General features: G+C 55.4%; 3 protein-coding genes across 7 annotated transcripts; 1 reads left to right on the top strand and 2 right to left on the bottom strand.

The window, feature by feature from the left end:
* The first annotated feature begins 355 nt into the window (after window positions 1-355).
* Pcbp4 (poly(rC) binding protein 4) lies at window positions 356-10,685 on the top strand. 3 transcript variants are annotated; one of them, XM_041677474.1, is made up of 14 exons: window positions 356-568; window positions 840-948; window positions 6,995-7,143; window positions 7,258-7,281; window positions 7,377-7,409; window positions 7,598-7,714; window positions 7,931-8,062; window positions 8,194-8,322; window positions 8,582-8,656; window positions 8,827-8,871; window positions 8,946-9,009; window positions 9,118-9,170; window positions 9,257-9,426; window positions 9,808-10,685. In XM_041677474.1, exons 3-14 carry the CDS (start codon window positions 7,063-7,065, stop codon window positions 10,094-10,096), a joined length of 1,212 nt encoding a protein of 403 aa, XP_041533408.1. In that variant the 5' UTR covers window positions 356-568; window positions 840-948; window positions 6,995-7,062; the 3' UTR covers window positions 10,097-10,685. The 3 variants fall into 3 exon arrangements, with proteins under 3 accessions (XP_041533408.1, XP_041533410.1, XP_041533407.1); XM_041677476.1 differs by lacking the exon at window positions 356-568 and having other exon boundaries at window positions 760-948; window positions 10,005-10,685; XM_041677473.1 differs by lacking the exon at window positions 356-568 and having other exon boundaries at window positions 761-948.
* A 632-nt stretch (window positions 10,686-11,317) lies between these two features.
* Window positions 11,318-12,688, bottom strand: Gpr62 (G protein-coupled receptor 62). Its single transcript, XM_041677487.1, has one exon. It carries the CDS (start codon window positions 12,432-12,434, stop codon window positions 11,358-11,360), a length of 1,077 nt encoding a protein of 358 aa, XP_041533421.1. The 5' UTR covers window positions 12,435-12,688; the 3' UTR covers window positions 11,318-11,357.
* A 6,269-nt stretch (window positions 12,689-18,957) lies between these two features.
* On the bottom strand, window positions 18,958-25,033 carry Parp3 (poly(ADP-ribose) polymerase family member 3). Of its 3 annotated transcripts, none has more exons than XM_041677180.1 (11): window positions 24,543-25,033; window positions 23,808-23,986; window positions 23,205-23,330; window positions 22,837-23,025; window positions 22,521-22,644; window positions 22,215-22,441; window positions 21,869-22,015; window positions 21,624-21,710; window positions 21,241-21,418; window positions 20,004-20,159; window positions 18,958-19,656 (listed from the first exon to the last, which is right to left on the bottom strand). In XM_041677180.1, the coding sequence occupies exons 2-11, from the start codon at window positions 23,982-23,984 to the stop codon at window positions 19,487-19,489; spliced, it is 1,581 nt and encodes a 526-aa protein (XP_041533114.1). In that variant the 5' UTR covers window positions 23,985-23,986; window positions 24,543-25,033; the 3' UTR covers window positions 18,958-19,486. The 3 variants fall into 3 exon arrangements, with proteins under 3 accessions (XP_041533114.1, XP_041533112.1, XP_041533113.1); XM_041677178.1 differs by having other exon boundaries at window positions 23,808-23,991; window positions 24,543-25,032; XM_041677179.1 differs by lacking the exon at window positions 24,543-25,033 and adding an exon at window positions 24,181-24,194 and having other exon boundaries at window positions 23,808-23,991.
* Window positions 25,034-25,271: the final 238 nt, after the last annotated feature.

Below are 25,271 nucleotides of genomic sequence, written 5' to 3'. Positions count from 1 at the left end.
CCCACACACACCCAGGTGCCAAGAGATTCAGTTTAGGCGGGGAGGTGGAGGTCAGTGGGGCCCGCATGAGCCGATTACCGAAAGGAGGAGAATATCTGCTCTGAGATGGGGGAGGGGCGAGCTCAGTACACACACACCCCCCCCCGCCACACACACACTCACACACACACACACACACACTCCTATGCCTTTCCTAGTAAAGGATTTAATGGCGCTCTGTCCCTTACAACCCTAGCTCCAAAAGGAATTTGGCAGTAGACTTGGGGGATCACGGGACAGGGTGCTAAGGGCCACACCGCTCTCTCAGGCCCCTCCTCCAGTCGGGTAACCTGTCCTGGGCGGACTAGGGCCGGGCTGTGAGGAAGCTGTAGGTGGCCCGTCTTGTTGGGCTGGACCCCAGAGTGAAGGATGGCGAAGAAGCGAGAGCCCGGGCAGGGCGGAGGGCCGTGGGACAGAAGCTGGGAGGCGCGGCCCGGGCTGAGATGAAAGCTGCGGCGAGCTGGGCAGGAGCTCCGGGCGGGAAGGACGGGCCCAGTGAGAGCCACACTGGGAGGATCCTGAGGTCCTGGTGAGCCGCAGGAAAAGGGACCATGGCTCCCTCCCGGAAGCAGCGGCCGCTCGGGACGCTGGACCGCGCGGAGCGGAGCGGGGCGGGGCGGGGCGGGGCGGGCGGCTGCGGCACTGGGGCTGCTGGGGCGGGCCCGCCGCGCTGTAATCGGATCCGGGAGGGGGCGGGGCGGGGCCGGGCCAGGCGGGCCGGGGGGTGGGGGTGGGGGGGCGCGGAGCCGGGCTCCGGGCCGGCCCGGCTCCGCGCCTGTCAAACCCCTCATTGTTCGCAGCTGATGTCACTCGCAGTTGTGAGCGGCCGCCTTTCCCGGGGACAATGTGGGACTGAGCGGCCCAGCCGCCGCGCCGCCGCTGCCGCCGCCGCAGAACAACCCCAGCGAGGTAAGGCGAGGGCCGGGCGGGGCACCGCGGGCCATGAAGTTTGGGGGTTCGCTGGGGAGGGGGATCCGCTCCTGTGTGCACCGACCGCGATCCTGGGGGAACTGCGAGGAGCACGGTCCCTGTCCAGTTCGGCTGAGGCCTGCACAGGTGGGGGGCGTTGGTTTTCCAGGGGAACACCCCACTTCAGGGAGGGATTTCTTGGACCTTAGATACCAGGTTTGAGGCTCCCATCCTATTCGCTGTTTCTGTCCTTTGAGCTTGCTCTTCGTTCTGGACCTCATGGCCCAGGTTCGGGTTCTACTTCATCTCTCTTCTCATCTGCCATTCTCTGCAGCTCCTGGCTCACACACACCCCTTCCCATTCTCTGCAGTCCTTGGAGGAGCCAGACTCCAGGCCAAGGGGGGGGGGGGCGGGATGGAGAGCACAAAGTGGTCCCTCATTTCCTGTGGCTCTTCATCTCCAGCTCTTGGCCTGGGTACAGTGATGGGGCGGAGGTGAAGGGGCTCTGCTACTTCCTTCAACCTGGCCCTCATGCATGCCTGGCCAGGAGAGGGAGGTGCCCACCTCCTCACTCTCCTAAACCAGGCCCGCCATCTTGAGACCTGTGGCACCCAGGGCCCCGCCCCATCCTGGCACCCAAGGGAATGGTCTTCAAGGGGATGTACCATGGTCCACTCACATCGTTTCTCTCAGGATGTGTGGCTGTGGGTCCCCACCAAGCCCAGGATGGTTACCTTTTTTCTGGACCAACAAGGCATGTGTCCCCAGAGACCCTTCTTCCCCGTGTAAAGAGCTCTCAGACCCCTGGCATTGGTCAGGAGTTGGTCTCTGACTCAGGTTGTTCAGAGGGGTCACCCTGGTGGCCTCAGAGCCAGCACCTGGGGGGGTCTATTGTTTCTTCATTTGAGGATATTATCCCTCTAGGTCCTGGAACCCCCTCAACTTTCAAAGCACCCCATCCCAGCCCCCACCCCCTAGCCTTCATCAGCATGCAGGCTCAGGCTGCCCAAACACAAGGGGATTGTTCTCTTTGCATGCTCAGGGTGGGGGGCTGGGAGCGGGCGGCCCACACACCCTGGCAGGCCCAGGCCGCAGAAAGGCTGGCCTGCCCCACCCTATGGCCCCAGACAGGCTCTGTCCACCCTCCTACTCTCATCCCTGTTCTCCTCCAGCCTCTATCACCACTACTTAGCTCTTGATGGAAAGGGGTCTGGGCTGTCCAGGTGGACCCATGGGTTCTCCTTGCCTGCCTATCACATCCTATGCAGCCAGCTAAACAACTCCCTTCCTCCCTAGGCCTCAGGTTCGCCTCCTGATTGGTGAGGCTTTTCTAGTTGTGATTGGTTGAACCCACCTCAATGCTGTGAGACCCATCTCACACCAGGGCATTTCTACCCGCTCCTCTCCCTGCTGGGGGACCTGTTCTGGTCTCTCAGAACTCTCAAATTCCTCACTTCAGCAACATGCTGAGCGAGCCCCTAGGCCTGGGATGCTGGGCCGGAACTTGGAATTCTGATCAGGCATGTCCTGATTCTGCCATGTGCTTACAGCCCCAACACTCTGAGGTGTGATGATCTGCAGTGTTCCAGGGCCTGTGAGCCCTAACTCCCCGCTTCCCTGGGGCCAGATCCTGTTTCAGATTTCCTATTCTTCTGTAGCAGAAAGATAGGCTCAGAAATGCCCACTGGGCCTCTTTTGACTTGTAGCTGTGTCTTTGGGAAGCACAGAGGCCAGAGAAATTTCATTTAAATTGAAAGGTTGGAAGGCTCCATGGAGGAGGAGGCATTTGAGAAGACTTTTGCCAGAGAGTGAAGGGGATAAGTATTTCAAGCTGGGAGTGTCAGCCAGGCAGAGACTCTGTCGGAGGTTCTAGACCCATTTTGTGGACTGGGATGAGGCAGAGGTGCGACAGGAGAAGCTGGTAGGGGCTGGACCTTGGAGGCCTCCGTTGCTGGTGCATAGAGGTCAGGTTTTATCCCTTGGGCTCTGGGGATCCATGGATGGTTGGTAAATAGCAGAGTGAGCAAAGTCTTCGGCATGGAGAATGGCGATTGGAGAGCTTTTTCAACTTGGATAGACAGTAGAACTGAGCAGGGCCTGAGCCTGCCTTGGTTTCCCTCTGCCATGTCTTCATGTCTGCCATGTCTTGGGTGACTCTAGGGGGTACAGCATTCCTGCACCCACCAGTTTATCATCTTCTATGTTCCTCTTCCCTGGCACTGTACCAGACAGACTTGAATCAAGAAACCAGAGTCTACAACTGCTCCCCTAGTTTCCGTGTCTCCCCCCCCCCACCCCGTCTCCTCCCTCCTAACTACGGATGATTGGCCATCCTGGGAGGTTGAAAAGTTGAGATGGGTGCATGAGTCTGAGGATGCTGGGCAGTTTTGTGGAGACCAGGCTAACCAGCAAGGGTGAGCATGCCCAGAGTATGGGATGAACAAGGGAGCCAAGGAGGTCTCAAGGCCGCCAACCCCCTCACCAAGGCCTAGTGGCCACCCTCCTGCCACACCCTGCCATGCCCGATGCTTAGCCATTCCCCAGCTTCATTGGGTGTGGCCAGCCTGACTGTTTTCGGATTAAGGGTTGAAGGAGGCTACATAGGAGTGCTAAGGTGGGCAGGAGATATGAGGTGAAGTTGGAGACTGGATTCCCCCAGCCTTCTGCAGCCCAGGTGGGTTCACAGTCTCTAGTGGTCCAGACACACTGAACAGAGGGAATCCCCCGAGGGGCGGGACAGCCTGCTTGGTTCAACTGGCCCCAGAGCCCTCCCCTCCCCTGGATTGTTCTTACACTAGAACAAAGCCAGGGAGGACACTTGATCCCTGCATGTGGGGGGGGGGGCTGGCTAAGCCCCCCAGCCCTTTGATTGGACAGCTGTCATAGGAGAGAGACAGCTGGGGGGAGGGGCAGGAAGGGGGCAGCCTTTGCTTACACAGCTGTCCCCCCCCCCCCCAGCCCCTCCAGCCGGAGTGGCAGGAAGCCAGGTTCAGAAGGAGTAGGCACTTGGACTGGGGAGGGGGCCTGGGAAGCAGAAGAAGGAAGAACCAAGGTCAGAGGATTGGTCTGAGAGTGGGATGTTCTGCCAGGGAGCTCTGCTGACCAGAGGGGGCTGGGCACCCTCAGAGGTGAGCTGGAGGTCAGTGTGGCTGCCACGTGGGTGGCCTAGCAGAGACCTGGGGCCCCACCAGACTGAAGGGGCAAGATACTCCTTAAAACCCCAGTGCAAACAGGGCATCTGGTAATGAATGCCCAGTGGGGCTATTTATGCTTAGGACTCTGGGAGAAGGGCCTGGAGGAGGGTCAGGAGCCTCCTTCTTTCCAAAAGATAGGAAAAACTCAAGGGTCTCTCAGAACACAGAGATACCAGCAACTAACTCTCCCTTTCCCTGACTCCCCAAACAGTGCAGGTGGGTAAATCCAGATCCAGGCCAGGGAAGGCCAAGGTCACCTATTGAATTTGGGGCAGTGGGTCTCTGCTGCAGACCTAGGCATCTTCCTAGCAAGACTAACATTTTCGCCCACAGTCCGTTTTTTCCTGGGGTCACAAGAAGTGCTAGGAAGACTGCTTTCAGATCTCCCACAGTTTGTCACTCAATTAAGGGTCCACGGAATCCTGGAGCTTACGATCCTATGGCCCCAGATAAACCATCAGCGTTTTCCAAACAGGATGACTGTCCACTGGCCAGGCAGAGGCTCCCCAGGCCACTGCAATCTAGATCCCACTTCAGAAAAGGACTAAAAGACCAAGACCGGAACAGCTATAAATGGGCCCCAAATGGAGCCTGGTCCAGTCCTACAGGAGCTTGTTGGCTCCATTCTTCCTACTACACCCCTTCTTTCTGTGACCTTGGGCAGGTTACAGACCCTCCTGTGGTGCAAATTCATTTGCTCCTGTCCCTGATATGTCTGAGCACCCTCTCCAGCCTGGCTCTGGACTGAGCGCTGGGGACACAAGGAGAAGGTGGCAGCTTTGGCTCCTGTTCTAAGGGGCTCCCAGGCTTGGCTGTCCAGGGAGACAGAAACCATGCACGTCATCACAGGCGCTTTGATGGGGGAAGTGCAGGCAGCCAGGGGAATGTCTAGCAAGGGCAGCCAGCGCAGGGCTGGCCAGGATGCCCAAAGAACACAGGCCCCGAATCTATTGCTGGTCTCCACCCTGTGGCGAGTTCTATGGCTGAACTCAAATGGAAGAAGTGGACACCTGAGAAAAAACATGTGGGGACAATGCTGCCATCCTGACTGTCCGTATCCAAGGAGGAAAGGAGACTGCAGTTTGGTACAGTGGCTCACTCAGGTATCCAAGAGAAAGCGAGGTTGGGAACTCCCTAACCACTCCATACCCAAACTCTGGCTGGCACAAGACATTCAGAGGAAGGCTTTGGGCAGAGCTCTGAAACCTGGACCCTCATGTCCAGATAGGACAGAGGGCTGACAAAGTATTCCCATTGGGGACCACTTATCCTTTGTCCCAACACCCTTCTAGGCAGAAAGAATTCCTATGGTTAGTGATGTCTGGGTCCAGATTCTCTGTTGGCACCAGTTGGTTCCATTGTCCTCCTCGAGTTCTAGTCCCCAGTGAGCTCACCATCAAGGCTGGGCCATGGCGGGAGACAGCCACTGCTGAAGGATTTCTGAGGAGGATTAAGGTTCAGGATTAAGTTGAGGCATGAAAAGGGGTCGGGTGGGGAGGGTTGGCGGCTAAACTAATCCTGGTAGCTAATCTCAGGCTCGGCCTTGCTCCATCAGTTAATGGCCTTGACATTCCTACAGCCCACCAAATCCTTCTCTTATCCATTACCAGTCCCAGGGAGACAGATCGTCTCTGATGTGTATGGGAATAGAGCCCCGGTGCCATGTCTCTGGTACAGTAGTGTGCTCTAGGTGGGGTATGTGGCCAGTCTTCACACTTCGTGCCCCCTGCACACAGGACCATTCTGAGAACATAGGAAAGAGATCAGAGAGAGATGTAGAGAGAGCCTACCTTTTCCCCATGTCGTTGTTGAGCGGGTCATGCCTCATGTGGTCTGCAGTGACCTTCTCCTCTAATGGCCCCGAGTCATTGGGAACTCGCCTTATGGGCCTCCTGTCCCAAACCTTTGCTAGGCTTCAGCTTCCTCTTTGGCCTCTTCTCCACCATTGTTAAGCCAGCCAGCCCTGCCTCTGGAAGCAGGTACCTCATATTTAGGGTAAACTTCTCTTTCCTTTTTTGAAGCTGGGTCTCACTACATAGCCAAGGCTACCCTTGAATGAGAGCCTCCTGCCTTAGACTGGGTACATCTGAGTTTATAGGCCCGGGCTACTGTGCCTGGCCCAGAGTAAGGTTTTATCCTTGATTCCACAGTGGAGGCTCCATCTACGGGAATCTTCCCTTCCAAGTGAGGGGGGAAGCCGTCCTGTGGTTTCTCATAGCCGTCCAGACCTCTTCATTAAGTCCCTCTCCTCCCATTCTGGTGCCCAGACCTAGGACCACATATATTCTAGACAAGCATTCAACCAGTGAGCTCTAATTCCCTGACATCTGCACGTACTGGCTTTGTGAGAGCCTAGGCAGTTTGGATGCTCACCTTACTAGACCTGGATGGAGGTGGGTGGTCCTTGGACTTCCCACAGGGCAGGGAACCCTGATTGCTCTTTGGGCTGATGAGGGAGGGGGACTTGATTGGGGGAGGGGGAGGGAAATGGGAGGCGGTGGCGGGGAAGAGACAGAAATCTTTAATAAATAAAAAAAAGACTTGTGAGGAAGGGAAATTGGGTATCTGTCATAAGATTGTCTCATTTTTTTAAACTCATATATTTAGAGGATAGGATTTGGTAGTTATTTTCTGGGTTGGATGACTGAGGTCCAGAAGGCTTCAGTGACCAGGATTACTCTCCAGGAAGAAGCGCACAAATACAGTGGTCAGAAGGACATTTAGAACTCAAGACCCAGGCTATCTCCGTCCTCTTTGAGTTTGGCTGGCCTGGCTCTGCGGTCCCCTAGGTGGCTGTGGCCGGGTAACTAGGGCTCCTCTCAGACTCTCTTTTCTGCTTCCCTGTCCACAGCCAGCTGAGCCACAGCCACAGTGTGGACACACTCCCAGGCTACTGTGGCCCCAGCCCCGCCTGACAGAATGAGCAGTTCAGATGCGGGGCTGGAGGAGGAGCCAGAGCTTAGCATCACTCTCACGCTGCGGATGTTGATGCATGGGAAGGTGAGTGGGTGGGGCTGGCAGAGCCCTGAGGCAGCACATGTCTGGTCTCAGTGGGCTTCCCTTCCTGAGCCTGGGGCATTCATACCCATCTGAGTCCTCTCGTTATCTCTACAGGAAGTGGGAAGCATCATTGGGAAGGTAGGTGTCCAGTTCTCTGTATGTTCCCCCCAACTTGAGCCTCAGCCCTGGTTAAGGGGCTACCACTTAGGAATCTTGGTTTTTGTCTCCCACAGAAGGGAGAGACTGTAAAGAGAATCCGGGAGCAGGTAAAGATGGGGTCAGGGGAGGAGCCCAGGGCCCTGATGTTGAAGGGAAGGGAGGTGGCCATCCTTTCCTCTGGGATAACTGAGTGCCCAGAAGAATGCCAGTTTCTAGTGACTGGGGCAGGCAGACAGATCCCTGGCACCACAGTGGGGAGGATGCCTGCTGCCCGGCGCTTGTCCCACACCTGCAGAGCAGTGCCAGGATAACCATCTCTGAGGGCTCCTGCCCTGAGCGGATTACTACCATCACCGGCTCTACAGCCGCCGTCTTCCACGCTGTCTCCATGATTGCCTTCAAGCTGGATGAGGTTTGTGGGGTGGGAGTCTGGGGGTGGCTGCCTGTGAGAAACTTGACCCTGTCTCCAGATAGTGGCTATGTGGGAGGGAAGGTCAAGTCCAAGGCTGTGTTCTCTTGGAGGAGGTCTGGGAAGGAGGGTTTCTCCCTATCCTTCAGGGAAGTACTTGAGGGAGGGTGGGGGAGTAGCAGAGGCATGCATGGCCGACTCACTGTCTCTCTGCCCCAGGACCTTTGTGCTGCTCCTGCAAATGGCGGCAGTGTCTCCAGACCTCCGGTGACCTTGCGCCTTGTCATCCCTGCCAGCCAGTGTGGATCACTGATTGGGAAGGCAGGCACCAAAATCAAGGAGATCCGAGAGGTGAGCAGAGAGAGATCACCCATGGGCGTATGTCTTCTACCCATCAAGGGGAGAGGGAACTAGAGCTCCGGAGCTGCCCTTTCTCTTGGCTATTGGAGTCAACAGAAGTGGGTACTATTTTCCATTTGTAGACTACGGGAGCCCAGGTGCAGGTGGCAGGGGACCTGCTCCCCAATTCCACAGAGCGTGCTGTTACCGTGTCTGGGGTGCCTGATGCCATCATCCTGTGTGTGCGCCAGATATGTGCTGTTATTCTGGAGGTGCTTCCCAGAGTCGGGGGTGGGATGGGGACTGGGGGTGGGCAGCCAGGGAGAGGGCAGGAGAGGGCTCCAGGTCACCATCCAGACCTTATGGCTGTAACATCAGGTGGGGTGGGGCGAGCAGAGCTACAGCCATGGACTGATTATAAGCTTAAGGCACTCTGGGATACATTTTCATGGAAGCCTTGGGAATGCCCTAAGGCCATTGGATTCTTGGGGAGGCCTGATCTGACAAAGCTTTTCCATTTGTGTCTTCTAGTCCCCGCCCAAAGGAGCCACTATCCCATATCATCCAAGCCTCTCCCTAGGTACTGTCCTGCTCTCCGCCAACCAGGTGAGGGCAGCATCAGGAGAGGCTAGGAGCCTTACTGGAGACGGGGGATCAAGGTGGAGGAGGGAGTGGACTAGAAAATTGGGGGGTGTCTGCAGAGGGCACAGGGAGTGATCCGGCCAAACTATCTGGCCTGTCACAGCAGCTCCCTTTTCGACCGTTTTGCCCCACAGGGTTTCTCTGTCCAGGGTCAGTATGGAGCAGTGGCCCCTGCAGAGGTGAGTGACTCACAGCCTGAGACACCCCTTCCTGAATTGCCCCCTCTAACCTCTGACCCTGTTCTCTGGCTCAGGTCACCAAGCTCCAGCAGCTCTCAGGCCACGCAGTTCCCTTTGCCTCAGCCAGTGTGGTGCCAGGTAAGCAGTTCCGGCTAAAGGAGGTAGGAGGGGCTGGGCATCCCTGCAGTGGACGTGGGAGGCCCATAGAGAACAAGAACCACGCTCAGTCCTTCTCTTCTGCCTCAGGACTGGATCCCAGCACACAGACCAGCTCGCAGGAGTTCCTGGTTCCCAATGATGTGAGCAGAAGGTGGGGGGCTGGAGGGTGGTGAAGGGATCCAGGGGCCTAGACCTTGCTCAGGGTTAAATTCTGCCTTCCCTCTAGCTGATTGGCTGTGTGATCGGACGCCAGGGCAGCAAGATCAGCGAGATCCGGCAGATGTCAGGGGCACATATTAAGATTGGGAACCAAGCAGAGGGTGCTGGGGAGCGGCATGTGACCATCACTGGCTCACCTGTATCCATTGCCCTGGCTCAGTACCTCATCACTGCCTGGTGAGCATGGGGCAGGCGGTGGGAGAGCACGGGTGGGAAGGAAGGGATAACCTCCTCTCTGGACCAGTCCCCTGCTGCTCCTCAGCCCCTCTTTTTCCTGCTGTATTCTACCTATGTCATTCATGTGCCTCATTTATTACTCCTGTATCCACCCCTCCTGTCTCCCACTGTTGGTTTTTCCTGGGTCCTTCCTAGTTTTCTTCTTACCCCAAGTTATATCTGATTGTATTTTCTACCCTCCCTGCCTTTGTACTTTTGCTATTCTTGCCCGAAACCCCCCCACCCCATACCACTGTTCCCCTCCCATCTTTTGGCTAACTTCATGGCCCCTGTCTCATCCCCACCTTTCCTTTCACCTCCCCTCTGTGTCCCTCTCTCCAGTCTAGAGACGGCCAAGTCTACCTCTGGGGGGACACCTGGCTCAGCCCCCGCAGACCTGCCCACCCCTTTCTCGCCACCCCTGACGGCCCTGCCCACAGCTCCCCCAGGCCTGCTGGGCACACCTTATGCCATCTCCCTCTCCAACTTCATCGGCCTCAAGCCTGTGCCCTTCTTGGCTCTACCACCTGCTTCCCCAGGGCCACCGCCGGGCTTGGCGGCCTACACTGCCAAGATGGCAGCGGCCAATGGGAGCAAGAAAGCTGAACGGCAGAAATTCTCTCCCTACTGAGGCCGGCTGAGGCCCAGGCCGGGGCAGGCAGGACCGCCAGCAGGGGCTGCCTCCACGTCCTTCCTGCCCAAGGAGACTCTACCATGGGGTCTCAAGCGCCAGTAATGCCAGACGCATGGATGCACCCCCTACCCTGCTCCATCTTTGGAGTCCTCCTCAGAGAGGGGACAGTTTCTGGCCCTGGGTTCTAGGAGCTATGGCAGCCCCAGAGCAGGGGCTCCACCCCTTCAGACCTATGCTTGGATGCCGGGAATGGCCGGGGCCTCTCTAGTGCCCTGAGGTGGGAGGCTGCTCATGTCCTCCATCCCTTTGGGCCTTTGGCCTGCTGCCCCAGTGGGAACTGGAGGAGAGTGAGGGGTGGCTGGGGCCAAGCTTCTCTTCATCCCCTGCAGATTCTGCTGCTTCCACTGATACCCTTTTGACTGGAATAGACTGGCTGGGCTTGTCAGGGGGCAACCCAAAGAGAGGGCTCTGCCTATTGCCGGGGGAGTGGCCTGGGGCAGGGGCCCAGGTCTCAGCAGCAGATTCTCTGTACAGTTTTTTCAATCCCTGTTTTTGAATAAATATTCTCAGCGACCAGAAAGCCATGAAATAATACTGCTGTTGGGGTGACAAAACTTCCAGGGGGAGGGTGTAGCTGGAACCCCGAAGAACCTCAATCTGTGAATGCAGCCCCAGTTGATCCATAGCCCTTTCCACATGTCAGTTCTGGGGTGAAATCGCAGGGCCCTTTCAGGGGTCATGTGTTCAGTCTCCTGTCTTCAGCACCAAACCAGTCGGGCTGTTTGCTGAGCCGTCTGAGTAATGAGTTTGAGTCCGACTGTCAGACGTCCCCATGGCACAGATGGCGGGGATATCTTCTGAATGTCTCTCCACTGGTTCCTCCTGCTGTGGCTGTAACCCGGACCCTCATCCTTTGGCTGTGAGCTCTTAGGACCCTTCTCTCAGTGACCACGCCTGCATTTCTCCCCTCTGGGCCAGGGAGTACCCATGAATTTAAAAAGCATACACTGGAGGGGTCCTTAGGAGATGGTACAGGGTACAGATGGGAAAGCCGAGGCCCCAGGAAAGGAACACAGGTAGTATTGGGCTCAGAATCAGGTTCCTGAGAAACCTCACTAGACTAAGTTAAGTACCACCCTCTCTCTCTCGTTTCAGTCAGCAGTCCGGGCAGAGTACCTGCCACGACCTGTGCGGGGGGGGGGGGGGGGGGATGTGGCCCTTTGGTCCCACCTTCCTTCTCCAGTCCAGGAGAAATCTCTCAGGTGGCTTCTGGCACACTTGAGTGCTGTCCTGACAATTCTGGGGTCTGTTCTGGTGCCTCGGAAGGGCCCAGGGCAGGGTCCTTGCGAAGTCCCTGAAGGCGCTGAACGAGTGTCCGCGGGTGCCAGGCCTGCGGCATACGGACTTTCGGGGGCCTAGACAGTGCCCGGCGAGTGAGACGGCCCAGCGCCAAGCGCACCGGGCGCTGCAGCAGGCCATAGAGGAAGGGGTGAGCCGCAAAGGCGGAGTAGGCTACCCAGGTGACAGCCGCCTCGGCTGCTGCAGCGCGCGCCGCGGGTGCCAAGCATGCACAGCCATACGGCAGCCAGCAGGCTGCAAACTGGCCCAAGGCCAGGGCTGGGGCCAGGACCGCCTTGCCCCCAGGTAAACGTGGCCGGAGGGGTGGCAAGAAGGAGAGGCGGCTGTCTAGAGAGTCGGAGCGGTGCCGTGTCCCTCGCGGGGGCTGGAGGGCGGCGCGCCGCGCCACCAGGAAGATGCTACCGTAGGCGGCCAGCAGCAGCAGGGCAGGCAGCGCAAAGGCCAGCAGGGCCCAGAGCGGCCGGAAGGGCCCGAGTCCTCCGGCCAGGACGGAGCAGCGAGCCGGAGCCGGTGGTGGCGCGGGAGGTGGCCCGAGCAAGGAGAGCGCTCCCAGGAGCGCGGCCGCCGCCCACACCGCCGTGAGCACTAGCGCTGGCGCCGGGCGCGCGCCTGGCCGCAGCGGGTGCACTATGAGACGGTAGCGCGCCAAGCCGAGAGCAGCCACGCCGAGTGTGCAGGCGGGGAGCAGAGCCGCTGAGAGGAAGCGTGCCGCCCGGCATGATGAGGGGTCCAGGGGCACACTCCCCAGCCCGGGCGGCCCGGCCAGCAGGCCCAGAGGCATGATGGAGGCGGCTGCCAGCAGGTCCACAACGCATAGGTGCGCCAGGTAGAAGGCATCTTGCAGCCCGGGAGTGCGCAGCACCACCACGAGCAGCGTGCCATTGCCCAGCACGGCCCCCACCTCTACGAGAATCGCCAAGATCAACCCCACAGAGCCCACGAGTTCGGTGGCGCTTATTCCCGTGTTGTTAGCCATCTGAGCGCTTAGGCTTCTCTGGGGTTGCTATGGGGAGAGCGAAACGGAGCCTCCAGCTCCAGGAGTCCCATAACCTGTCCCATGCTCCTCAGGGCCTCTCACCTCGTAGGCTGCCCAGGAGGTGACTCCGACGCCCAAGCTGCGATCTTCTTCTGGGTTTTGGTAGGCCCTATGGGTGGATGCAAGGCTGAGCCTGGCTCGGCTTTCTCCCCCTTCCCTAGCCCAGCGCCAGCAACTCAGACTTTGCGGAGATGGTACCGGCTGTCACTCTGATGCTGTCCTTTGGAGAGACACAGCTAGTAAGGGAGGAGCAGGGCCTGGCGCCAGCCCCCTTGGTCCTAGCAGCTGCCAGCTGGAGACTGGAGGCTCTTCTGTGAAACTGCCCAAGGGTACAGCTTACTGAACCCAGACCCTTCCCTGCTTTGTGTTTGTGTTGGGGAGGGGGGGTGTTGCACATGGACGGACGGAGGACGGACGGACGGACGTGGAGGGTAGCTAGGTCAGGCAGTACTTTTCTCGAGGAATCAGTCAGGAAAACTTTTAGGTTTGCTTGGACCACCCTTCCCCCCCCCCCCCACCCGCCCAGGAGTTCTGAGGGAAGGAGAAAAAAATCTCAGGGCATGGCACAGAGTGGCTGCTCAGTCAGTTTACTTTTAAGTCTCACTTGAGGAGGAGGCCTGGGGGGGGGGGGGGGACAAAACACGGATGCTTGGTTGGTATATTGGTTGGTCTAGTACTTTCACTGCTGGCAAGCCAGCTCTCTTCTAAAAAGCACCCCCTGACACGTGCTTTAGGAAGCTACCTCTTCCCAGCCTCAGAACGTGCAGCTTGAGTAAACTCTCCACATGAAAGTCAGTCCTGCCAGGCAGTGTGGCGCACACCTTTAATCCCAGCACTCGGGAAGTAGAGGCAGGCGGATCTCTGTGTGTTCCAAGTCAGCCTGGTCTGAACAAAGTGAGTTCTGGGACAGCCTGGGCTGTTCACACAGAGAAAGCCTGTCTCGGAAAAACAAAACAAACACAAAACCTTTAGTCATGGCCAGTTAGAGTCATTTCTACTCCCCACTCCTCACACCCTCACCCCCGCCTGGTAGGTGGCTCAAGGAAAGCCCTGAACTCCAGTGGGGCACATGATCAGGTTACAATCATCCACAGCAAAAACTACCTAGACACGGAGAACCTATTAGGTATCTGAATGAAGTGCCTCCTTCCTTGAACCAGACTTCGACTAATGGGCATGTCAAACATCCTGTGTCCTGAACAGAAGTAGGACTCTTTTTTTTTTTTTTTTTTTTTTTTTGGTTTTTCGAGACAGAGTTTCTCTGTGGCTTTGGAGCCTGTCCTGGAACTAGCTCTGTAGACCAGGCTGGTCTCGAACTCACAGAGATCCGCCTACCTCTGCCTCCCGAGTGCTGGGATTAAAGGCGTGCGCCACCATCGTCCGGCTCAGAAGTAGGACTCTTGACTGTTCCCTAACTGGCTCCTTGCAGAATCTTAGCAAATTGCGCCTCACATGAGGGCTTCCCAGCTTTCTAGCTGTCCTTTCTCCTACACCCGGTCCAGTCCGCCGAGATCGTGGGAATCCATGCACATCACATCTCATCTCAATCTCATTGCGGTACCTCCCTGCCACTACTGCTGCCCCCCAGAGCGCCGCAGCCACCGCTGCTGCCCCCCAGAGCGCCGCAGCCACCGCTGCTGCTTCCCAGAGCGCCGCAGCCACTACTGCTGCCCCCCAGAGCGCCGCCGCCACCACTGCTGTCCCCCAGAGAGCCACAGCCACTACTGCTGTTCCCCCCCCCCCCCCCCCCCCCCCCCCCCCCCCCCCCCCCCCGCCCAGAGCACCGCAGCATCCTCCTAACTGGCCTGGCGTTTGCTTCTGCACCTCAAGCTGCTCCTCCGATTTGCCCTTAGGCTCCTTCCCCACTCTGCCTACCTCTACCTACCCTGTCCTCCCCAGGCTTCTGGAAGTATCCAGCCAATGGAAGTTAAATGAGCAGAAGACTGGAGAGTGGGAGGTAGGAGGAAGCCAGGGCGCTTCCCCTTTGGTGTGTAGCCTGGGCTTCTACCACCCTCTGTGGAAGACAGCTTCTCTCTCTGTCCCTTTGGCTTCCTTCATGGAGCCTTCTCTGTGCTCTTGTTCTTGCAAGATGACCTGACTGGATGAACCCATCACTGTCTCCTCCTGTTATCCCTCCAGCCTCCAGATGGTGGGTGGTGATGACTTCCTCGCCATCTCCTGTTTGATAGTTTCTGTTCTTTCTCTCTATCCAGTTCCCAGGGGCTCCATTATCTGGTGTAATTCCTGCCATGCTGGCTGGATTGTTCCAACTCATTCCCTACAGTCCACTCTTAGTAGTGGCTAAAATGGACCTGTTTAAAAATAAATCAGGTGGCATCATAAAAAAAACCTGTTTCTTTCCCTCAAAGTCCTACCTATCACTACCACTGTGCAGTGAGGTGGCCTCCACCGGCTGTGTTCTGCCCACCTCCCACCTCTCCTCCTCCTTACCCATCATGCTTCCAGCACAGCAGGCATGTGTGTGCCTCTCACCTGGCAAACTGCTCTCCAGGATCTGCTGGCCCATGCTTTACTGTGATTTATTTGTGTATTTACTATTTTTGAGGCAGGATCATCAGGTGCTAAGGATGACCTTAAGGTTTTTTTTTAAATTATTTTTATTTTATTTATTTTTTGTTTATTTTCAAAACAGGGTTTCTCTGTGTAATGTCCTGGAACTTGCTATGTAGACCAGGCTGACTTCAAACTCACTGAGAGCTGCCTGCCTCTGCGTCCTAAATGCTAGGACTAAAGGTTTATGCCACCACCACCCAGTGACCTTAAATTTCTAATCCTACTGCCTTCTTCCCTTGAGTGCTGGGATCTCAAGCATATGCTGCTGGATCTTATTTTCATAATTTATTTAATTTGGTTTCATGTGCATTGGTGTGAGAGTGTCAAATCCCCTGAAACTGGAGTTACAGTTGTGAGCTGCCATGTGGGTGCTGGGAATTGAACCCGGGTCCTCTGGAAGAACAGTCAGTGCTCTTAATCACTGGGTCTCTACAGCTCCACCTTCTATCTAATTTTTGTTCTGTCATTTACTTCCGGTTTCTACTAACAAGAGAGCATTCCAGCTTCGGCTCACATTAATCCTTTTACCCTGAGTTAGCGATCTTGCAGGCATTTCCTTTGCTGATATTCTGTTCCATATACGAACGTGGCTATTTGGAGCCTCTTTTACTGGGCCTTGTCTGCCTCTTGCTTGGACCAGTGCCTCCAAGGTCATCACAAGAACAAGGTCAGTATCACTTCAGTTCCAGCCTCTTACTGTGACTCATTCCATGATGGAACTGATAGGTCACACTTTCCATCACTCAGATGAGACATGGGCCAGAGGGGGGGGGGCATGTGCTTCAGAGCATACAGCTGGAGCGCTGCTCCCGGCCAGAGAGGGGGGCATGTGCTTCAGAGCATACAGCTGGAGCGCTGCTCCCGGCTTCCTAGAGCTCGGTCCACATTGACATCCCGTTCCATTCTTGGGCAGAGCTTGGATGTGGCCTTTGCCTCCTCTACGGGGTGAAGCTGAATCTTTGAGGTTTACAATCAGAGGGTGGGGAAAGCCAACTGCTCTCTCCTCTGCTCCCTGCCCTGGCAGGCGTGCCAGTGTGGGGCAACGTCTTGGGCCTCCACAGCTCAGGGATAGCTCAACAGGGTCCATGAGTATAGCAAAGAAGAAAAGGAGTCTAGAGAGGACAGTGAAGAGGTGGGAACTGTGGTGGGTTGGTGGGTGCATACTTCCTACCAAATCACTATATCTAATGAAAAAAAATAGATGTCAGGTGTGATGGGGTGCACGCCTTTAATCCCAGCACTCTGGAGACAGAGGCAAGAAAGTCTCTGTGAGCTCAAGGCCAGCCTGATGTACATATGACCATAGTGGCTACATAGTGAGACCCTGCATTAAAAAAACAGAATTCTTTGTAGCAAGTGTATCTGTCTGTGTAACTCTGCATAGGAGTGCAAAGAGGATAACCCACAGCTGAATGCAGTGGGCTCACTCCAGCAGATGAGCGGGAATGAAGAGAGGGACGGGAAGGGTCTCCCATTTGATTTATTATTATTGTGAGGATGTGGTGGGGTGCTGTGGCATACATGTGGAGGCCATACACCTTTATGTGGGTTCTGGGGCTCAAACTCAGGTTGCCAAGCTTCAAACTCTGCAGCTCACAACCACCTGTAACTCCAGTACCAGGGGATCTGGTGCCCTCTTCTGGTCCTGTGGGCACTAGGCACACAAGAGGAATGAGACACATGCAGGCAAGATACCCATACACATAAAATATAGTAAAAACATATTATATGAAACAACTGTCCTGTACTCTTCTGAATGTGAAAATGAGCTGGGTGTGATGACACACACCTGTAACCCCAGTGCTTGGAAGGATGAGGCAGGAGGATCAAGAGTTCAAGGGCAGCCTAGGCTACATAGCAAGACCCCCACCCCCATTTCCAGAAAAGTTAACGTTATAAATGGATAAATTGTTGAGGAACATCTTCTGATTAAAAGAGATATGACAGAAAGCAGCATACAACTCACAGGGGGGACCTTGACCTTGCTTTCTGGGACTTGCTCCCAGGCTAGGACAGGGATATCCAGGTCACAGGTGTTAATCTTTGAGGACTGAGAGCTGTGCCCTCTGACACAAACTCAGCTTGGTTTTAATGTCCAGAAGTGAGACAGACACACAGCGATGCTTGCTTTACCTGGCAATGTTTAAGCTAAGGAGACAGAGTCAGGTGGGTTTCCAAACGACAGTTTCTGAGTTGAGTTGGTGGTAAGGCTCATCTTTGGATGCTTAGTTATTAGAAGAGAGGGATGCTACAAGGATAGCCTTGAGTGGGTCGGAGGGGCGTGGCTGTTATTAGCTCACGTGGCACACACACTTCTTGGTGTTTGGCTGGAGCTGCCATGTGGAGGGCCACCATGGAGACAGAGGAAGCCTGTGGCCACTGTTTCATTGAACAAGCTGAGGCTAAGGGCTCATGCTTGATAAAGCTGCCTGTGAGGTTACAATGTAGCTCAGTGCTGGAACACTTTCTGTAAGGTGCCCAAGGCCTCCCTCAGTCCCCAACCACAAAAACTGAGATAAAGTATAAGAAAATCCCCAAGTGGCCTGGAGATGTAACTCAGTTGGCAGAGGGCATGAATCAGGTTAGAGGTGGGGCCCAACCCATTTTGGTCTGTGCCCCTTTAAAATCGCGTTAGGAGGCAAGGTTCTGGGCCCACAGCCACAGCCATTGAGGTACTAGGAATCAGTTTTTGAGATACGCGGGGGGGGGGGGGGGGGGGCTAGCAGGAAGAGTGAGATGGATCCAGCAATCACACTATTCCAAAGGGAATGAAACCAGTAGGTGGATTTTCTCCCAGCACTTCACAATAGCTAAGATACCAAATCACCTTGAGTGTCCCTTGACGGGTGAACGGGCAAAGAAACTGGCGTGAGCATATAGTGGAATACTACTCAGCCTTAAAACTGGAGGGAGGGGGCTGGAGAGATGGCTCAGCGGTTAAGAGCACTGACTGCTCTTCCAAAGGTCCTGAGTTCAATTCTCAGCAACCACATGGTGGCTCACAACCATCTGTAATGGGGTCTGGTGCCCTCATCTGGCCTGCAGGCATACACACAAACTGAATATTGTATACATAATATATAAATATTTAAAAAAAAGGGCTGGAGAGATGGCTCAGAGGTTAAGAGCATTGCCTGCTCTTCCAAAGGTCCTGAGTTCAATTCCCAGCAACCACATGGTGGCTCACAACCATCTGTAATGGGGTCTGGTGCCCTCTTCTGGCCTGCAGGCATATGCACAGACAGAATATTGCATACATAATAAATAAATAAATATTTAAAAAAAAAAAAAAAAAAATATTTAAAAAAAAAACTGGAGGGAAGTGCTGTGGTTTGAAGATACATGGGGGAGCCGGGCGGTGGTGGCGCACGCCTTTAATCCCAGCACTTGGGAGGCAGAGGCAGGCGGATCTCTGTGAGTTCGAAACCAGCCTGGTCTACAAGAGCTAGTTCCAGGACAGGCTCCAAAACCACAGAGAAACCCTGTCTCGAAAAACCAAAAAAAAAAAAAAAAAAAAAAGATACATGGGGGAACCTGCGGGACATTATGTTAAGTTAGCCAGACACAGACAGACAACGATCACAAGATGTCACTTAACATATGGAACCCAAAACTGTTGAACTCAGGGGCTGCAGAGATGGCCCAGCATTTAAGAACACTGGCTGCTCTTCCAGAGGATCCAGGTTCGATTCCCAGCACCCACATGGCAGCTCACAACTGTCTGTAAATCTTGTTCCAGGGGATCCAACACCCTCACATGGACGTGTATGCAGACAAAACACCAATGCATAGAAAATAAAAATAAATATGTATAAAAATTGAACTTGTAGATGTAAAGCGCAAAGGGGCTTAGGAAGATGTGCATACAAAATTCAGTCGGCCAGGAGAAATGGGTTCAAGAGTCTATTGCACAACACAATGGCTACAGATAATGACAATGAACAGCCATTTTTACTTCATGATGGTGACACATCTCATGAACATGCCACTAGGTGATTCTGTCATTGTGTGTAGAGGGTTTACACGGACTGGGATGACAACAGTGTCATTAGGCTATATAATCTTAGAGTATATGACTATACTAAGTGCATGATTATACATGAGAGACAGAACATTGACTTTCATAGTTTGAGGCAGGGTCATACTCTGTAGCTTAGGCTAGCCTGGAACTCACTATTTAGCTTCATGATTGTAATTTTCATTTTGGACATGTCCTACTATGTAGCCCAGGCTTGCCCCAGCTCTCAGGGTAGTGTTTTTCTTGCCTCTGCCCGAGTAGATGAGACTATAGGTGTGTGCCAACGTGCCTGGCATGTATTATATTCTTGGGAGGCGAAAGGAAATATGGGAGCCAGACTGAGGAGAGTGAAGATCAAGATCATGGCCCAGTCTAGCAGGACCTCGGGAGGGCAAGCCACTCAGAGGTGAATCTCCAGCAGATAGCGCAGACGACACTGGCTCTCCTGGTATATGAGGTACTCGCTCTGGCTGAAGTTGGAGCTTTGGAACGATGGGCATGGCACAGGTCGACCTTGAGGGACCACTACCTGCTGCCCATCCAGTTCTAGTTCAATGTCCTGGGTGGGATCTGTAAGGGACGGATTGCCAAGGGGTCACTGGTGCCTGGTGCTAACTATGTCTTGCTCCCTGCGACTTGCCACCTGCTACAGGGAGTGCCACCTTATCCCCATTTCCCCCTGAAAACCCCAGGCTAATGCTCGTCAATGACATGACTTTTTCAGCCCTCTTGACACCCTGGAGGGATTTGTTGACTCAGTGGGTGTTTGTTGGATGACTGGGGGAATCAGTTCCCCCAGGAAGACTGTATGGTTTTGTCTCTACAGTCCACTCTCCTTGTTGTCTTCTGAGGATGTCCCCAGTCTCTTATGTCAACCCCACCTTTATCTATAGACCCACCCAATATCTGGGGCTCACCAGGCTCTGTTTTGCCTCGGGCGATGACACTGTCAAAGCCAGGGGGTGGGCTCCTCAAGCTGGGATCATCGATGGTGATGTGGTGCTCCTTGCCTAGGGCCACCTCGCCCAGGAACATGTAGCCCACATGGTGGTTCCCACTATACATGGGAGTAACTAGAGGACAAAGAGGCTCATGGCAGGAGGAAACAGCTCAGGCCCCTGGCCAGCTCTTTCCTGCAGTGGCAAGGCTGTCTGTGCCAGTTCTGCGGCTCACGAAACACTAATCACCTTCCAGTACCCCTCATCCCCGCCTGCTCCCTCCCACCTCAGTGGCCTCCCTGTCCCTCCCATTCCCTTCCCCCACCTCCCACAGGCTGTCCGCTAGTGAATCGGTGATGGTGGGAGCTGGGAAGGGGCACCTCTCCCTACTTTGTTTACTTGGTCATTGGCACCCCTCAGGCGAGCACCCCCACTCCTGCCAGCCCGTCTTTCTTGGGGTCCCCTGTCCTCTTGATAGATCTCTTTGTCCACCAAGAACTTCAGCCCCATCTGTTCTTGGTTAAACTTTGCTTTCTTGGCCTGGCAGGTGATGGCAGCCTCCAGGGATGTGTTCAACCTGGGCTGGTGGGGTCACTTGATGAGTCACTTAAGGACACCCTGACCATGAATTTGGAAGTCCCTGGAGACGTCTTTGACCTTCTGCCACCTGCTGCCACACTACTGCCTCACACATTCTGCTCACAGGTTCTCTCATCTCAGTTCTGGAGCCTGGAGCCTGGAGCCAGGGCCAGTGCTCACGGGGGCGGGACTGAGACAGAGACAGACAGAATCAGAGAGGCAGAGAGAGACAGAACCCACCCCCCATCCCTCTGCCACCCACTTCACCGCTGCACCCACTGAGATTCTCCAGTGTGCACATCCACACGGGCTCTCTGTGGCTTTCTGGTCCTGTGTCTCTGCACCCCCTTCCGCACAGAACACACTGGCAAGGCTTGGCGCAGGCAGCCTTCTCCCGTCTCTGTCGCGATTTCTCTTTTCCTGCTCAGAGTCTGTTTGCTGCTCTCATCCCATCCCTCCCCCCCCCCCCCCACTTCCAGGACGACATGTCCCTGACTGCCAGGTGCTTCTTGAGGGCTTAGGGCATCTCACTGTGTACGCAGGTCAGGAATATTTCCAGGATTCCTCCCTCAGGATTGGGCCCAGCCCATCTTCGTGCCTTCACCCCAACCCAGGTCTTGACCCAGGGGAACCTCACCATAGCCAGCTGACTTGCTGTTCTCTGAGGCAAAGTAGATACCCTTGCCAACACGGCCACCGGAGTGTGGCATGATTCGGAGACCACTGGTTAGGATAGCAGCCACCACAGCCACATTGGTGCCGTGCCACAGCAGCCTCCGGTTGTTCAGTTTAGAGTGGGCCTTGAACCTGTCTTCCTGAGCGGGGAAAAGTGGAAAATGGTAATGACAACGTCACATGAAGGCTCATGTGTCCCAAAGCTGAGGGCCCCACAGGTAGCTGGCCTACACTAGGCCTGGTGGAAACGGATCAGAGATTTTGAGCCAACTTAGCAAGGGACAGGTAAGTAAATGTTATCCCCTAAGGGGCAGGGTGGTGATCTAGGGGCTGAATACCCCTTACCTCCCCTTCTCTGTTCACTTTCCAAACATGTTGCAGAGTTGGGCATCTGGAGCTATTGCCAGTCTGTTCCAAGTAGGTCTGTATTGCCTGGGGAGAGCAGAGCCTGGTGACCAAGGTTGGGAGACTTGGGGACCAGTGCCCTGTGGTCTCTCACTTTACAGCTCTCTTTAGGCCTGGGCATGCAGGAGAGAATGTGGAGAACCAGGGCTCCCCAGGTAGCTCAAGGGCGGGTGTGTAGAGCTCACCTTGTACTCGGGCCCCCCACTGTCCAGCAGTTGAAGCTGGCACCTGAGGAGCTGGTAGTCCCTGTCCAGTGGGTGTGGCACTTCTTCCAGTTTCTCCTCCTCCCCATTTGCCTGCAAGGTCTGGGCCAGCTCGATGTCTGCCAGCACCTAGGATAATGAGCACCGGAGCTTGTCTGCTCCTGGCTTCCACCTCCTCTCCCACCTGTCTGTCCCCACCCCATCTCTCTGTCTGGCTTTCTCCTCTCTTGGCCCTCAGCCTGCCCACTGTAACCTGGAGTCTGTGACCATCTGCTCCTCTCCTCTTTGCCCAGTCTGTCTGGTACCCTCAGGGCCCGCCAGTCCTCACCAGCAGCATGTCCTTCTTGGCCTGAAGGATCTCAGGGGAGTTGATGGGCGGAGGCCGGCTGCGGCCAAAGTTGTGCGGGATGACGGTGTAGAAACGGGACGACAGTTCCTCCAGGCTCTGACCACCACCAGTGGGCTTTTTAATGGCCTCCTCTAGAGTTTCCAAGACCTCAAAGCCCCGTGCAATCTGCTGCTTGCTCAGCTTTCCCAAGGGCATCTTCTTCACATCTGGGGAATGAAGGGATAGTCTCAGTCCTGCACCCCCTGATACTGGGGCCCTGCCCCTCCCCTCAGAGCCCCTCTTCACCCAGGTTCATGAGGGTCATCGCGTTCTTGAACATCTCTTTGCTGAAGATGTTGGTGATGAGCTTCTGAGTGGCAGGGTCCAGGGAGCAGGGCTTAACCACAGTCCTCATTGAGCCTCCGTCCACCTGCAGAGAGAAAAACTGTGTGGGCAGGAGCAGCTGGGCAGGATGCTCACATGGGGGAAGGGTGGGACATTTGTAAAGGCCCAGCCTGAGGCCAGAGAAAGAGGCCAGTATTTGAGTGTACACTGCCAGACAGTCAGTCAGGCAGGCAGGAGGCAGGCCCTTCCCTCTGCCCCACTGCCCCACCCCTGTCACCTTCATTACAGCCTCTTGAGTTTCTGCCTCTCCCTGCACTTCGATAAGTGTGTACTTGTTAGGATGGGCCACAAAGTGTTCCCGCTCCTCCCATTTGTTCTTAGTCTTCTCCCGAAATTTCTTCTCAAAGTCCTTCTTTGCGTCTTCCAGGCAGACGAAGGGGTTCATCTTGGTCTGGCCCACCTCTCCCTGTAAGTGACAACTTTCAGGGGTGTGCCCATCAGAAATGTGTGCCGGCCTTGGGCTAGGCTGATTGCCTCTCAGCAAGGCGAAGTGGGACAGCCAGCTACAGTGGCTCTTTGGGGACTCTTGAAGTGTGTGCAGAGGAGGGCGGTTTGCGGGAGGCACACTGGTAACGGGTCACTCACCACCCGGCCCCAGCGGTTCCAGCAGAAGAAGTGACCATCCTCCTCCAGCAGCTGGATGATGTAGAACTTGTTATTGTTGTTGCCGATGTTGGTCTGGTTCAGGGTACAGTCATAGTCCTCGTGGACCTGTGTGGGGTGAGGCCGGAAGGCAGCTGGGCTGGACATGGGCTGGGTGTGCACACTGGTGGACATCACAAGGGGTTCTATTTTGGCACTTGGTATAATGACTGTGCCGTTGGGGACACAGTCTGACTGGATTTGAATAAGGTCTGCTGTGGGAGATGGAATTTGGAGAACACGCATCTACTTCCTGGGTGGGGGAATCTGAAAGATTCCTGGCTCTGTCCTGAGGGCTGAGTTTGAGGGAGCACTGGTGAGTCCTGGGGAAACCGAGTCAGACCCCATCCTTGAGTGTGATGCAAGAGGCAACTCCCTTGTCTGGTGGTCAGACCTGACAAACCTTGATCTGATAGAATACAGTCCACCTCTGTGGTCTTAAGAAGACAAGCAACCCCTAGCTTCCTTAAAGACTTTAAGCTACCGGGCTAGAATGGAGACCCCCAAGGAGGAGAAGGTTGTGGCCTGAACATGGGTGGAGCTCACCTGAGTTTTGGGATTGTGGCTGAGTGGGCATATGGGGTCCACACGGATGATGCGCTGATCTGCAGGAGCTGCTCTGAGAGCCTCAGCGGTGGAGGGGAAACTATCCTCCTCCCCTGTCCCCTGTGGCCTCTTCTTGGAGCCCTCAGCCTGCACCGAAGACTTTCGTTTTGGAGCCATGGCTATCCTGGGGTGAGGGGCAGGGAGTGTTCAGGCTGGCGTTTTCAAGAGGCTGGCCTCCTCTTTTTGCCATACAAATCCACATTTCTAAAACCGCACTTTGTACCTCAGATATGCTCCCTCCCCAGGTGGCAAGGGCACGGCTAAAACCCGCCCAGTCTGCCCACCCTGGGCTAGGAAGAAGTCTGATCCCTACCCTCTCAGCTTGTGAGCCCGGAGGTAATAGAAAAAGTGAAAGCGGACTAGCCACTCCCACTTGTTGGCATCTCCCTTTCCTCCTCCTGTCGGGAAGCAGGGATCTGGCAATACTGCTGACTGAATCTTCTGAGCTATGGGGTTGGGAGGTTGGGGAGGGCAGGGCGCTTACAAGCAGCACTTCGGCAGCCAGATCTATTCCTCTAGAGCTGAGGTATAGAAGCCTCTTCCTAACACGCCAGAGTTCAGGGGTGCTAGCCAAGGTCTCAGATAAGTGGCCTTCAACTGCCAGAGATAAATCACTTTTACCCACCCTTCCCTGCCCCCGCAGAGGACTCCGGGGAAGGGCCACAGGACACTCACCCAAAAGAAGCAGGACCCTCGAAGTGGTGGCTGTCACCCAGCCTGGTATCAGGAATGCTGGCTGAGTGCACCACCCAAGAAACAAGTTCCAAGTCCGGGCTTGTCTGGTGTCCCTCTTCGAGCCTTCCGCTTCTCTTATGATAGGGATTTCCGAGCAACCACAAGAGGAGGGGAAAGAGCGTAAGAGGGTGTAGAATTCCAGTTATTTGGCTACTAGTGGGCTGAGTCAGAGATTGGGCAGGCCGAAGTTGGTGACTGTGCCACAGAAGAGAGGACACTAATCTGGACTCATCTAAAACCGCAGGGCCTTCGTGCAGCCTCGACCAGGCTCTTGCCGCACGTATCCGCTATCTGCCCGACTTTGACCCTGGGTTTAGATACTGTCTACTTTCCAGGGTTGCCTGGATTCCATTCTCTGTGTATTAGAGCTTGGCTGAAAAGTCTTGTGTCCCCCGCCCCAGACTGGAAAAATTGAATCACTCTCGGAACGAAGAACTCCGCACCTCTGTCGCCCTCCAGTGGTTATGAGGCGCAAACACAAAGAATGGCCTCCTAGCCCCACCCCTCCCTGGAAACCGGGCGGCAGCAGAGCGCAAGCGCCACAGGCCCAAGCCGGAAACAGGAAGAGAGACTAGCTTTCTAGTCCCGTCGGCGCTGGAGCTTATAGGATCTTTTGGGGGCGTGGCCAACGGGTCGGCCCAATGGGCGACTGGGGGAGTGACAGGGTCT

This window comes from Microtus oregoni, unplaced genomic scaffold (assembly GCF_018167655.1).
Source record: "Microtus oregoni isolate MIOR12 unplaced genomic scaffold, Mior012 000028F_ref0000031, whole genome shotgun sequence".
In the NCBI taxonomy this organism is placed as follows: Eukaryota; Metazoa; Chordata; class Mammalia; order Rodentia; family Cricetidae; genus Microtus; species Microtus oregoni.
This window is presented reverse-complemented; position numbering and strand designations above follow the sequence as displayed.